This window comes from Leptinotarsa decemlineata, unplaced genomic scaffold, assembly GCF_025532065.1.
Source record: "Leptinotarsa decemlineata unplaced genomic scaffold, Ldec_3_MD MMD2_tig00000133_RagTag_RagTag, whole genome shotgun sequence".
NCBI lineage: Eukaryota > Metazoa > Arthropoda > Insecta > Coleoptera > Chrysomelidae > Leptinotarsa > Leptinotarsa decemlineata.
This window is the reverse complement of record NW_027412542.1, coordinates 1,559,311-1,575,107: the sequence shown is the minus strand read 5'-3', so window position 1 is coordinate 1,575,107 and position 15,797 is coordinate 1,559,311. Positions and strand designations below refer to the sequence as shown.

Below are 15,797 nucleotides of genomic sequence, written 5' to 3'. Positions count from 1 at the left end.
AAATATTATAAATGAAAATAAGTGAAATCATTTCTCAATTGAATAAAGAGGTTATTAAATTACGCGAAAACATTAGATCATATGAGGAAGAATTTGTTAACAAAAATCAAACAGTATTAGAGTTAGAAATTAGAATTAAAGAATTAGATCAAGTTTGTCGTAGTATGGTACAGTCTATAAAAATGTTAGAAGACGAAAACAATGACTATAGTAAGGAACTGAGAAAACTACAAAATGAATTGGGAGTTTTCCAATTGAATCAGGCCAATCATGGGCAAGAAGTAACAGAAAAAATTACACATGTAATGTACAAAGCCTTATAAAAAACTTGGATAATTTGCTGCACTGTATCTCGTTGCATAAACCTTTGTTAGTATGTTTATCAGAAAATCATATTACGGATGATATTGCTCTTCATGAAATTAACATAAATAGATGTGAGCTAGTACTTTGTAATTCATCCAGCAGACATACGGGAGGAGTTGCCATATATATCAAAAGTGGATTGAAATTTGAACTAATTTTGAAAGATATTATTTTTATGAATGTTTGGTTTGTGGCTATCAGGGTTGTTGTAAATAATACTGTATACATAATGTGTGTGGTGTACCATTCTCCCAGAGCATCACATGCAATCTAAATCTTAAGGGCACAGAGAACACTTACACCCGAAAAATCAAAGAACTGATTAAATTCATGGGACTGTACCAATTAGTTGATGATTATACCAGAATCACCAAGGATTCATCCACATTAATCGATTATTTCATAACAAATAACAAGTTGTTGAAATTTAAAGTATCTCATCTCCAAAGTGTTTCAGATCATTCTAATATTTTAATATCCTTAGGTAATGTCTTTCATACTAAATCAACTTCCACTATTATAAGTAGGAGAGGTTATAAATACTTTGATGAAATTGAATTCCAACTGTCCCTAATGAATATGTTATGGAATAATGATACTGACATTAATGAAATATCAAATTCATTCATCAATAATATTATTAGATGCTTGGACATACATGCACCATTCAAAAGGAAGCAGTGTGGTTTACAGACGAAATCATGGCAGATTTTAAAAAACGCGATTTTCTTCATAGAAAAGCAAACGAAACCAAACTACAATGTGATTGGGATAAATATAAAATAAGTCGTAATCTCGTTACCAAAAAGATACGAATTGAAACTAAAAAGTATTATGAATCAAAGATTGATGAAAATAAAGGAAACAGTAGGACTATGTGGAAAGCACTGAAAGGTTTAGTAAAGGGAAGTAGAAAACAAGAGTTCAAAGGTATACAATTTGATAGTGTTCTTGTAACAAATGAAGCAAAAGTAGTAGGATATTTTAATTCATTTTTCGTTGACAGTTTGAAAAATCTAACCGAAAGTATAGTACCAATAAATGATTATAATCATGTTCTCAGTTATATTATACCAACAAATGAGATACTTGGGGAATTTGAAACATTGAATATGTGCGAGTTAAAAAAGATAATTTTTTTCCCTCAAGAAAAATAATACAGATGACAATGAAATTAATCTGAATATAATCAAGTTGACATTTGAAATACTGGGAAATAGGTTTTTGGACTTGATAAATTTATCGTTAACCACTGGAACATTTCCTGATGGTTGGAAAATCGCCACCATCGTTCCTATTGAAAAAATTACAAACACCGTTTTAAGATCTGATTTTAGACCCATAAATACCCTGCCAATTTATGAGAAAATATTAGAAATCACAGTGAAAGAGCAATTGATGAAATTTATAGCGAAACATAATATTTTGATTAAAAAACAATCTGGCTTTAGGGAATCCCATTCATGTGAAACTGCACTGCAATTTCTAATCTCTTTGTGGAAAGTTGAGCTATCTAAAAAACGTATTATAGGTGTTGTCTTTCTGGATTTCAAAAGGGCATTTGAGACGGGCAACATTGAGTTACTTTTAATGAAATTAAATAAGTATGGACTAGATTATAAAGTATTACAATGGTTCACAAATTACCTAACATATCGGAAGCAGCTAGTTAAATATAATCAAGTACTTTAAATGTAGTTTCTGGAGTCCCTCAAGGGTCAGTATTGGGTCCACTGCTATTCTTGCTGTACATAAATGATATCATGATACATGTTAAAAGGTGTAAGATAAAACTGTTTGCCGACGACACTGTTGTACTGTTCTGGGACGACTAATGAAATCTCAGAATGTTTAAATGAGGAACTATTAAATATAAACGAGTGGTTATGTGACAACGGCCTCAAGTTAAATGTTAATAAAACAAAATGCATGTTAATAGGTAGCAAATATCGTTTAAAACAACTGCAAGATGAACAGCTGTCATCGAATCTTTATATTGATAATGTCATCATTGAAAGGGTAACAACTTTTAAATATCTGGGAGTGGTATTAGATCAAGAATTGAACTTTAATGCACACTGTAGTTATATTCAGAAGAAAATAGCCACGAAAATTCATCTTTTATTAAGATTGAAAAATAAAATAAGTGAATATGCAAAATTATGAAATTTATAAATCAATAATAGCACCCCACTTTGACTATTGCAGTACATTACTCTATTTTGTGAGCAATGAAAATCTAAACAGATTACAGAAGCTTCAAAACAGATCCATGAGGGCAATATTAAGTTGTAATAAACGCACATCTGTGGAATACATGTTGGAAACACTGTCTCTTATGTCTGCTAAACAAAGGATAACACTAAATATGCTAATATTTATATTTAAAATTAAACACAATATGTTGCCAAATTATCTGAGTGATCAGTTAACCTACACAAGTAGTATTCATACACACTCCACTAGAAATAGAATAGGAAATTTTTATATCAACAGAGAACATATAGGTTGTGACTCGTTGTATAGTTCTGGTCTGATTGCATTTAATAATCTGCCAAGTCATATAAAAAGCTGTAATTCATTAAATTCATTCAAAAGAAAATGTAGTGAATATATTTCAAGTAATTGTCATCAATAATTCGTCTTGTTTTTTAGTTTCGTGTTTTTAAAATGTGACTTGTCTCCAATTTTATATATATATATTTTTATTGTTTTGTATTTTATAAGTGACTGACTGTACTATGAAGAGCATTATTTGCTAATAAAGAGTAATAATATAATAATCTCCTAACTACCTACAGAGTAGGCTGTGGTAAACGTCTATCGGAAAACAACCACTTCCCCGGCTAATACCACGCTGGATATTGAATTACATCCGACAGACACTTATGTAAGATAATTAAGAGATTAGTCCCACAGATGTTTCTCATTCGAGAATCACTCTATGTTTCTGTGCATGCATATAATGACTATTATTATTTGGTGAAGTCATTAGGTGAGATACACCATCGGTTTGTGGAACTTTCTACGTACTATTGAAGAGGTAGAAATTCAAAAAACCTTTCATGAAGCACAGACAATATGTGTCAATTTTGAAAATTAGCAAGATGGATGATTCATTGATTAATTTCAGACAAAAAGTCACATCATTAGAGAAGACGCTGAGCTACATTGAAAGGAACTACTGAAATAGTGGCAATGTGTAAGACAGCATGTTGCAAGTTAAAAAATACCTTGTGAAAGTTTGGAAAATTAAAATAGGTAAGATATAGGTTAACTATATTATTATTAATATAATTTTAAAGTTGAAGTAGGTTCAGTTTACTTAATTGAGTGCCTGAGTAAGAGAAGGGTCTATGCCATACAAGCTGTTTTTTTTATGGATCTGGATTGTGCTGCTACCTGTGGACCATAATACTAAATCCTTGTAAGTGTGCCATATCCCCATATTAATTTTCGAAATGAACAATGATTTATTCGAGTGTATATTTGATTTATTCTAATAGAACCTTAATTTTTTCAAAAAGTTGATTTTGTGGCACTCAGTTGTAAATCTGGCAGTGATGGCTTAAATTTTTGAATAACATGTTGAAAATTCTGAAACTCTATCAGTGTGTTTCGATATCTCGTATACAAAAAATCTACACCAAAAATTTATTTCTGCTTTGACCGTTTTACCAAAGTACAGACAAAACTCTTTTAAAAAAAGGACCAAAACAATTACTCGTAAATGGCCAAAACTACTGCTGATTTCAATTTTGGAAAAGATGAAGAGTTCCATTTCAGCTCTGCCTCCTAATGAGCAATTTCAATAAAGATTATTGCCTTTTTTCTTATTTTTCATTACAAGAAGGTTTGTGTGTTAGTATGTATGTATACGTACTGTACTTTCAATTGATGTGTTGGTATTCAAAAAACGTTTTTAAAGACTATTTTGAATTTTATCCCTGTAATAAACATTCTCGTTTCTTGGGATTAATTAGGATCATTATTATTCACCAATTCTTGATTTTATTTTTGTTGAAACTCTCATGTTCAGATTTGAAAAGTATTTCTTCACAACAAAAAGATGAGGAAAGTGTATAATGAATCACTGTACATATATATTTTAGGTTCACACATTAGATATGAAATAATAATACAGAAAAGTAAAAAAAAATTTATTACTAGCAGAGCAGCACATTTTTGGCTTTGAAGAGGTGATGAGAATATAATTTCTTTAAATTCCGAAGTAGCCCCACCCAAAATGTGTAATAATCTAACCCACCATTTTCGTGCTAAACAAAAACCCTATAAATATCAATTTCCCCTGAATTGCAGAAAAATCCCACTCTTTACCCTGAGATTAAAACTGAAAAATACTTCAATAATACTTTTTTATCAACAATACAAATTTCCGCCAGCGTTGTCTTTCAGTTGATCTCGAACAAAATCTGCAACTTTTTCTGGGAGGCCCAATTTCACAACATCGTCTTCAAAGTCTTCTTCTGTTCCGACACCCGCTACGTAGCCGTTCAGACGAGCAGCAACGTGGGATGTTTGTAATAATTCTGGGGTCAGTTCGAGCTCGTCGCAAATCCATTTGAACTTTTGCAATCGATATTTCTGATGGTAACTGGAAAAAAACGAAGAAATGCTCAAAATATAATTTATATATCACAATATTATATTGTTGTAAATCATGCCCTAAAGAAAATAACGCCGGCCGCCACTGGTAGCCATAAACCAATGGTGACGTAGCTAAAAGCGCGCGAATGTACAATGTTCACTGTCGCTCTAGATGTAGCGAGAATAATGCTATCGATTTCGGCGGAATTTCGTGAAAATTTTCTAGCGCATTCGATAACGATATATAAACACTAGCCACGAGCATATTGACACAGTAAAGTGAAAGTTACAGTGCGGTACACGAAGCGATCTAGTAAGGCGACAGACATTCGAATAATAGTTGAAGTGTTTGTTGTATTTAAAATGAAATGAAGTTGAGTTGGATATTGTTCAGTGTAGTCAGTATTGGTCAACCCACGGGGAAAACGTAACAATATTATTGATTATATTTATCCCAAAGGCAAAATATTCTGCAGCAAAAATTCAATGTGCCAGAAGAGTTTATACTTCGCCAAGGAACTTCAATGAAATTTCAGGAACTTGGGGTACCCTCAATTCTTATTTTATTTTTATTTCATTTTATCTTATTTCATATAGATAAATAGAAAGGATGAAAAGTATGCGCTAAGTTATAATATACCAGGTGAAGGTTGAATTTCTTTCAAAATGTCTCATCTACAATCGAACTGCCTTTCTGAAAATTATGAAGGTTCAAATTATAGCCAAATTTTTTGTGACGAGTTTTTATAAATTTTGGGTAGGTGCTTTTATGTGATTCCATAGTATTCCAAGTCATTTATTTTTCGTGAAAAAGGTACTTTGATTACAACCTCGAAAAGTATTAAGATTAACATATCCAATGTACATTTTTATGTTCCCAACACCATGAAAGTTTGGTAATTTTCATTTTTAAGGCGGAGCCTTTCAGTAAATTTTGAAGGTTGACAAAAATAAGTTTTGTTGACTATAATTTCCTGCATTATCGTACCCGTTCATTACAGAAAAATTTGTGCAAATTAAATTCCAGATACAACGTCGTAGACTTTGGTTCCCACGCGTTCTACTGTTAATTTTAAAAGTTCTATTATCCATAATTATTGTTATTCACTTGTCGAATATCCCGGAATTCGTCTATACTTTATTAGGTCTCTCAATTATGTGATTTATTACAATGTAAGATTAAGAAGTGGTTGGGCCATTTTCAGAAATGACTTAATACAGAAAATTAAAAAAAAATCCAACACAATCGCATCAACGTACTTCACGAAAATGTAATCAAAATTAACTAAAAATAAACAAGAAAAACCCTTATGATGCACTGTTTGGAACTATTGGTGTAGTAATGAATATTACTGGAGTTTTTTCTCAACACCAAATCGTTATTTTCAACACCTCGACACGTGTTTCAATCACCAAGTGATCATCTTCAAAGAGGAAGATAAAAGTCTGCTGTGGTAACGAAACAGCAGACTTTTGAAAATAAAGTTTGTGAAGGTCAAATCGTAAGGTGTAGTTTATGAAATAAATGATATGACTGGACTTCGCTCGATTTTCACTTGCACATGATTGAATAAACACCCGAATTATTGTGAGATATGAAAGTTGACTGTGTAATGAAAAAAGTTTGTGGTATTTGATGAAAAGGAATTTTACCGATATTTCAAGAATTTTCATTCAGATTGTATGTTGTTTTTTTAGATTGTATGTTGTTTCCATGATAATTCATCATCAATGTCGAAGATTTTTATACATATTAATCTCTACTCTAGAAGTTTTTATTGTCATAAAATATCTTTAAATCTCAAAGTTAACAAAGGCAATGAGGAGGCCGGTGTATTAGCCCTTGGTGCTTTAGCCCTTGAAAGAGCATCCAAGTCCGTGAAAGGTACAGAATTCTGCGAGCTGGTAAAGACAAGTATCAAAACATCTATCAATTCGTAGATGCAAGCGAAATCTCAAAACAGGTGGAATAAGCTCCCATGAATGAGGCAGGCGAAAAAGCTCATAAATCTCGCCTAAATTCATGAAAGACCTGCCAAACCATAACTGTAAGGTGGTAAAAGGGTTCATGAGCATTATGACAGAAGAGAATCTCAGAAAAAACCGCACTACACGTGTTCTGTGAAAGTGAAGATTTAGCAAGGCTAAAAAAAGAGAAATGTGGGATTGAGAAACTTAAAAGCTACAAGCTATATAAAGGGAACAATATCAAGGCTATGCCGTCTCATCAAAAAGGTCAACCCAGGTGAAGAGCTCTCATAACCAAGGAGCATCACAATAGATTTGCAAAGATCACTAGACCGCAGGCCAGTTCCCCTAACAATTTAATCTATAATCTTCAAATTTTGTCATGATTCATTGTAATTAGAAATAACCATAAAACTAAATTTCTTCACAGTAATAATAAATGAAGTTATATTGATTAAGCCAATTAGATATAACGTTGTGGAATTGGCCGCGGTGGTAGTGCGCCCGACTCACGATCGGAAGATCGTGGGTTCGATTCTCGCCTCAAAAAGATATTTTTCTCGAGAGAATGTATCTGGTTGAAGCTGGAATGATTCTGCAACTGTGATACGAATCACACGTTAAAAGGTAAGACCTCGTTAGTCTTTAGCTCGCACAAGTTCTCAACTTTTGAGAGTTGTCGTTTGTATGGGGGCGACAGCTGATTAACGGAAAAACAGATTTTAAACAGATTTTTTTTTAACAGATCCAAATCGAATTTGTTCTTATATTTTGTGAATTTTGCACAATGAATGATCCATATACAGTGTCACACATAAAGTCCGCATCAAATGGGATTTTTTTTTGTTCATCTCTTCAAGCAACTTTTGATATCTTCATTAGGTTGTGCTTTAAAAATGATGCCAAATGACATGCATATGACCGATCAAGTGATTTTTCTTCCCTATCATATTTGACATTTTTTCCAAAAAAATGTTCAGAAAAGCAGTTATTGCTCGAAATTTCGAAAATCGGTAAAGAGAAAAGTTTAACTGTTTGAAAAGTGCAGTAAAGAATAAATTATTGGCTTTTCATTGATATTGTTTTTTAATTATGCTTATGTATCAAGCTATTTCGCAAAAAGTAGAAATAAAGTGAAATATTTATCCGTTTTTAAAAACTGTATCAACTTTGCATCATTTTTGGCATAATTTTTTCTGGTGTTTTAAATTTTTGCGAAATAAGTTGTATTTAGAATTGCAATTGGTAATAAAAATGCGTTGGAAAGATAAGTTAGGCATAAAGCACTAACTTTGTTGAGGTTTGGCTAAATTTGAGAAACCGGCAAATGTCAAATTTTCGAAAAACTGTAAAAAAACTAAATTTGTACTAGAGAGCTAAAAATTGGTATATGGGTAAAAAATTAAAAAACAATCATCTTTTCTCCTTACCGATTTTCGAAATTTCGAGCAATAACTGCTTTTCTGAACATTTTTTGGAAAAAATGTAAAATTTGACAGGGAAGAAAAATCACTTGATCGGTCATATGCATGTCATTTGATGCGGACTTTATGTGTGACACTGTATAAACTGTATAGAGGTTAAGAAAACCCTGAATATGTAATAATGATAAATTTTCAGTTAAATATTTTTTTCCACTGTAGCAATTATTTTTATAACTATCTGAAAGACAGTTTTCAAAGCATGCTAGAGGTAGCTAGAGGAATGGACCTGTGGAAGATCAGTTAAACCCTGACAAGAGTCTGGCGATACTGTTCACCCGGAGGCGGGCACTCCCGGAAGGAAACGTCACCTTCAACGGACAAGAGATTCCGTGGACCAATGAAACTAGATATCTGGAAGTCATCCTAGACAAAAGATTATCATTCAGGTTTCACGTACGGCAGAGAATAGGAATGGCGAGATCTGCCCGACAAAACCTATTGGTTTTGTCGAAGAAGCAACATGGGACTGAAACTGAAGCTGCTGATGATAAAGACCTTACTACTACCAATAATCCTGTATGCCTGCACTGCCTGGGGCAAGTGCGCAGCTACATACAGTAGACAGATCCAGTCGTTTATGAACGCGTGCGTAAGGAACGCCGTGAACGCTCCAAGATATGTACCGAATAGGTATATATTCCGAGATCTAAACCGGAACATACACTACGTAGACGCTTATATGACACAACACGCAGAAGACGCGTTCGACAGAATTCGAGCGCATGACAATCCATCGCTACGCGATCTACACAATGCACTAAACAGGGATGACCCCAGATTCCGAGAGAGGGATAAACATAGCAGAACCAACATCCACCTCCGAGAGTCGCTGTCAGGCAGCTCCGTTAAGTAAACATTTTTTTAACGGATAACAAATACTTCCTTTTCAGGTTCAACGAGAATCACTCGACCGAGATCTTTTTTTAAATAATAGTCTCCAGTTAGTTTTTGGGGACCCCATGTAAAAATTCAGTTAGGAAAGCCAAGATAAACCAAAACATTAAATTATAGTGTAAAAGCAGAAAGGCTGACTTTCAACGGAAGAAGGTCAGATGTCAATCTTGCTGAAGTGCCCATCAGTAAGTTGAGAACCGCTCCGGAGGAGCGAGGTAGATGGACGCGATGGGATGTTCTGCACACAGTAACCGTGTAGGGAAGATTTCAACTCAAGGCACTCAATCCGGGAGGGGGCATGGGGGGGCTAGGGGTAGCCTTCTGACGCCTATTTGTTACACACCTTCCTATGTCTGTTTCAAACCCATCCACATTAAAATAATGAGACTATAACATAGCAAGCCCTTTTTTAAATTTGAAGGTGACACTGTGTTTTATAAAGACAAAATACTAAGGCAATGTAAGTCACTTTTGTTATGCAAAATTAATGCAAAAATGATTGAACATATGGAGTCTATGAGTTAACATGGGCTTATGAAGGTACCATCTACGAGATAGACAGGGACATCAATGATATATGAAGCTCCCAAAAGCAGTCCGTTATAAAGCCAACCTTTTGTATTTCTCTGCAGCTTGCACTACAAAGCAACTAGTTTAAATCAGAACCCAAAAACACTTATGATCCAATACCAGACAAAGTTGTTTCGCTTCATCCTAGGTCTCATCAGTGGTGCTATGTTGAACCAAGAATGTCTTGTTGGACTCAAATGTCTTCTAAGTATAAGGATAAATGTGAGTGAGCATTTCAAAACCACCATCTATAAAATCGATAGAAAACTCAAACAATCGAATATCAATTTCAATTATAAAACTTGAGTTTCCAAACAGACCTCCTTTGGGAGCCTCCGTTTATCATTGATATTCGTAATTTAAGTCTTCTGAAGATACCTTCAGATAGGTACAGTTTTGTTCTCTAAGCCGAGTCCAACTATGCATTTGTGGAGACCATTTCATAGCTGGGTACTGAAATCTTACATGTAAACTGAAAAGTAATATGCACACTTACTCTTCAGCAGGGTAGAAGTGTCCAGCACGTGCAATCTCAGTTCTCAGAGGCTCATTTCTCTGCTTCTGTTCCTTTTTCAGTGATACTTCAGCAGCGATTTTCTGTTCTTCACAGTGATATAAAATCAGTGACATATACTGAAAAATAATAGTAAAATTAAAATATCGTCTACTAAATGCATGTATATTCTATTTGAAGATGGTAAATATTTGTTGTCAGAATAAAAAATCACATGTAGACATGATAATATTATGTGACAGGTGTTTCGCTTCTTCAGGCTTATTATGCAGTCTCCACGTATATCAACAAAGTACTACTATCAAATGTGACACTACCATATATTGACGAAACACCAGTTACTTTATGCTCTGGGGGAAAGTGAATCCGTTGTGGGCAATATAAAGTTAAGAATTAATTGAGATTTTTCACACCATTTCTTCCAAATAGTTACGTTCATCAAAGCTAAGTTTGCCATGAATATATCAATCTACCGAAGCAATGGGTGTATTATATTTCCTCAAATCAAATTGAGCACCTAATAGTTCTTGTACTCTTATGTCAATCTCAGCTGCCAACTTTTTTTTTTCTAGTTGACCTTTTATACAACCTGGTTACTAGGTTTTTGGTCGTTATTTCGAGGAGGTCATGCAGACACAAATTCGTTTAGCAAAAGATTTCAACAGTAAATGCTTTGTTCATTTTGGAATCGGTTTGCCTCAATTACAAAAATATGTCCCTATTTGAGGCTTCATGCCATTCTTATAGCACCCATTCCACCGCGTTGAAATTGCCAATTCCTTCAACAAACTTGTTCAGGAATTATATTTGTTACAATGGGGTCAAGATGTTTAATCACTTGCCCTCAGATATAAGACAGGCAAATTTGACCAACAAAATGTTTAGAGTAAGAGCGAAAACATTTTTGGCTGATAGACCCTATTATAATTTGCAAGAGTTCTATAATGATGAATTTACGTGACAAAATGTGCATATTTGAATTTAATTGAATAGAACTGGCCGATGCTTGATGAAAATCCATATTAAAAAACTAATCAATACAGTTTATTGTATGATTTTCACTATAACAGGGTTTTACAAAAACCGCGACACGTGTTTCGCTATACAATAGCTTCTTCAAGCATGAATTTAGGTTACATAAGATTTTTGTTTATATTCTTGTTTGGATATAAATGTTTGATTGCCTGGTGTAATGGGTGTGTTTATTTATGTAATATTATATATAAATATATATGTTTATAAGTGTTGATAATATTTTCAAACAAATCTGTACACAACCATGTTGATACAAAATTTCATCATTGAACTATAGTGTATGTTCTAACTTTACTTTTTGTAGGTGTTTTTATATTCGCATTTTATATTTCTACACTTACATTTATATATATTTTCCACAAGCTTTGTTAACAAGATTTATTCTTGATGACAATGAAGTATATTATTTTTTTTTACCGAAGTATGCGCTGGCCAGGCCCTATTTCCGAAGCACCGATACATTCGGAAGGGCGCGCCAGCAATATCAACCAACGACCTCTCCCCGCTCCGTGGGGTAAGTGATCATTGGGTCCGAGAATCATGTACCCTGAGCAAGCGTAGTGAGCCAAGAATGACAGCCTTCTGCATCTGTCCGGCTAAGATTTCTGCCTTAGTGTGGCAAAATTCAAATTCTTTATTGACCAGTTGGGTACAAAATTGTACATATGGCAAGTCATAATTTTTACAGTAAACAATACATCCACAATATATCATATTCTTCACAGTTAATAAAATAATTATATATCAGACATACACGTATCAAACCCACAATATTCAGGAATTCTTCGCAACTGTAGCAACATTTGTCTAGTAAGAGATTTTTTATTACAGTTGCGAATAATTTCTGAATTCTTTCATTTGGCTATTTTTCTGTTGATGATTTCTGTTAAAAAAAATCTGTTTAAAATCTGTTTTTTCGTTAACCAGCTATAGCACCCCTACGAACGACAACCCTCAAAAGTCGAAACTTGTGCGAGCTAAAGATTAACGAGGTCTTACCTTTTAACGTGTGATTTCTAACACGGGTTGGACGATAGCAAGTGAAAATCGATCGTTTAGATCGTTTAGACTGACCGAATGAAGTCTTTACTATGATCTCTTGTAATTTGAAACCTAAATTCGTGGAGTCGTCGCGTCGTTCGAATGGGTCGGAGATTTATTTGAATAAGAGATCTGATCGGTAACTTCTTGAAGAAATAAATAATGAATTGAAGGGGTTATATTTTTAGAAGTGATTAATTTTTGGGAAAGAAAGTTTTTGGCTTTCTACTACTCCCTTCAATTCAAATAAGATTCCCCTTGGCTGGGATTAAATCAAATAGGTGAATTAATGTCATTACGATGTCATCGATGACATAAGCAGATCAAGCTTATTCCGTGACATTAAAAATCGTAATTCATGAATGAATTGTGTGTATTGTCTATAATATTATCCAATTTGGTACTAAAGAGCCTTAGGGCAAGTGTCTTACGGCGAAACATCGATGTATACCAGTGAGGATGACAGTGTTCCATGTAAGTGCAATTTGTTACCATTCATTTATAGTAGACCTCATGTGAATGATATCTACTTTCATCCCAAAACGAATGTTTGAAATACAAACTGAGTAAAGAAAAGTATCTTCCGTATAATTCAGTGTTCATATAGAAGTATTTGTTTCGAAAGAATTTTTTTCTTTCGTGTAATTCAATGTTTATATGAAAGTAGCTGTTTCAGGAAGACTTTCTTTCAGTTTGTGTCTGAAAGTTACTTCTTTGCATGATCTACACATCCATGTATAGAGTTACTTGTTTTCAAATTGATTACTTCCTTCCTTTCTTTGGAAGATTCCCTCATCTTTTTTTGTATCAAGATGGAGTAGTAGAAAGCCAAAAACTGTCTTTCCCAAAAAATAAATAACATACTGTCGAAATATTGACTGGCACATATATGTTTTGTTTAAACAAAACAAGATGTTTTCACGAAATGATAGTTCTCAAGTCTTAATCGTCTACCCTCGTATAATAAATTTGTCCTTTACCTGTCTCTTAACAGCTGTAGTCAGACCATATTCGTGGTTGTTCCAGAAGAGTTGTAACAAATCGTCGTAACTGATTATTTTTGGGTCAAAATCTATTTCAATAACCTCTGTATGGTCTCCCCTGAAAGAAAACAGAACAGTATTAAATCATCCGTATACAAAAATCACATTGAAAACCAAAAAACAAGTATATAATATATTATGAAATTGGCTCTTACTTGATGAAAATCCATAACGTATTCAAGTAACACTTTATTGTGAGACTTTAACTGGACAGTTAACAAGACCGTAACGTGTTTCGATATACAATAGCATCCTCAGGAGTGTTTTTACTGACCAACCGTCAATCACTTGACTGGGTATAGCAAAGGCAAGGTGTCACAAAAAAATGTTACTTGATTAAAAAGTTATATATAACCCGATTTTGAGAATTCAAATTTCAAAGGTGTCCGTTGATGTTTAAATGTGCTAAGTTGCGTGACTGGCATTTATAACGACAGTGCTAATCGAATAACATTTTTCTACTGTTATTGCACAAAAAATTATTCCTACTGGCAAATAATTGAATCAATTGAAATTCTGCTGCGCAAACTCCAACACTATGGTTTCAGAAATCAGAGCCTTAACTGGATGAAATCATATCCGAGTCAACGAACCCAAGTTGTGAGAACTGACACGCTGCCAGATATTGTCTTTGTCAGACACGGAGTACCTCAATGCTCGGTACTGGGACCAGTATTGTTTCTGATGTATTTTAATGATCTAGCTTATATTGATTCTCAGGGAATATTCACAATTTTTGCAGATGATACAAAAATCCTGTGGCATGACATTAATGAAAATAACACAACACAACAAAAAAATATTTTTTGAATGTTTCCTACACTAAATTAGTCAATTTCTACTAATTTTGGGGTGATAAAAACGAAAATAACAATGAAAAATTTTTATTAGCTCTGGTTTTTGAGATACACAGTACTTAATCTTAAAGAGTAGTTATACTATACGTGAAAAGTGAAAGTACATAAAACAATATTGTTATGTTTCTTTTAGAATATTTTAAGTACAAAATTAATAAAAAAAAACATTATTCTTAGTGTTTTGACAAATAAAAGAAGTTTGTACCACCAAATTTCAATTAAGTCCATCCGATTCATTGTAAGATCGCTGTCGTTAAGCTTGTCTTTTATAAAACACTTCTGGAGCATCCCTACACACAGACCAGCAGTAGTCTGCAAGCATTGTTTCATTCCAACGGCCCTGATATCTCTGTTCCATTAAGGCAATGTCTTGATGGAATCTTTCTCCATGTTCGTCACTCACAGCTCCACAGTTTTGTGGGAAGAAATTAAGATGAGAGTGAAGAAAATGAATTTTTAAGGACATGTTGCATCCAAGTTGGTGGTAAGCTTGAAGAAGCTCTTTAACCAATGCTGTGAAGTTATCATCTCTTTTGTTACCTAAAAACCCATGTACAACCCCCTTAAAGGCTTCCCAGGCTCTTTTTTCATTTCCTGTTAAAATCATGTCAAAAGCAGGATCATTTACGATTTCACGGATTTGAGGCCCAATAAAGATGCCTTCCTTGACTTTAGCATCACTCAACCTGGGAAACTTTGCTCTCAAGTACTTAAAAGCTTGTCCTTCCTGGTCCATGGCCTTCACAAAGTTTTTCATTAGTCCCAACTTAATATGTAATGGGGGAAGGAGAACATCCTTAGGATCTACAAGAGGCTCGTAAACTACATTTTTCTCATTAGGGTTTAGGTCTCGTGTAGGCCAGTTCATTTTTTTATAGTGAGATTTTCCCGACTGTCCCACAGACACAAAAAACAACAGTACTTGGTGAACCCTAATTGCATTCCTAGGAGTATAGCAATGACTTTCAGATCACCACAGATGTGCCACTTGTGTTGTTCATATTTGATTGATTGGAGAAGTGTTTTCAAATTTATATACGTTTCCTTCATGTGAACTGCATGACCTATAGGAATAGTGGGTAGCTGATTTCCATTATGCAGAAGTACAGCTTTTAAGCTTAGTTTTGAAGAGTCTATAAACAGTCTCCATTCAGATGGAGTGTGATCCAAATTCAAGCAGTCCATCAAACCATTAACATAAGAACAAACTACGAGGTTATCTTTTTTCTCAAAAAAAGGAAGCAAATCTTTTTGACGCTGTCTGTACTGAGATATTTTCACATCATGTTTTAGAAGATTCCACTGTTGTAGTCTTGACCCTAACAGCTCAGCCTTTTCCTTAGACAAGCGAAGATCTCTTATAAGGTCACTCAACTCTGCTTGACTAATTCTGTGCGGATCACCAGACCTATCGCTC

General features: G+C 34.0%; 1 protein-coding gene across 1 annotated transcript in view; it reads right to left on the bottom strand.

Moving 5' to 3' along the window:
- Nucleotides 1-4,513: 4,513 nt before the first annotated feature.
- Nucleotides 4,514-15,797, bottom strand: part of MsrA (methionine sulfoxide reductase A) — a 50,737-nt gene continuing 39,453 nt past the window's right edge. The window contains exons 4-6 of the mRNA XM_074172513.1: nucleotides 13,461-13,581; nucleotides 10,387-10,523; nucleotides 4,514-4,981 (exon numbers count right to left, since the gene is read on the bottom strand). Coding sequence (XP_074028614.1) covers nucleotides 4,747-4,981; nucleotides 10,387-10,523; nucleotides 13,461-13,581 — 493 coding nt within the window. The 3' untranslated portion in view covers nucleotides 4,514-4,746. The remainder of the gene's footprint in view (nucleotides 4,982-10,386; nucleotides 10,524-13,460; nucleotides 13,582-15,797) is intronic.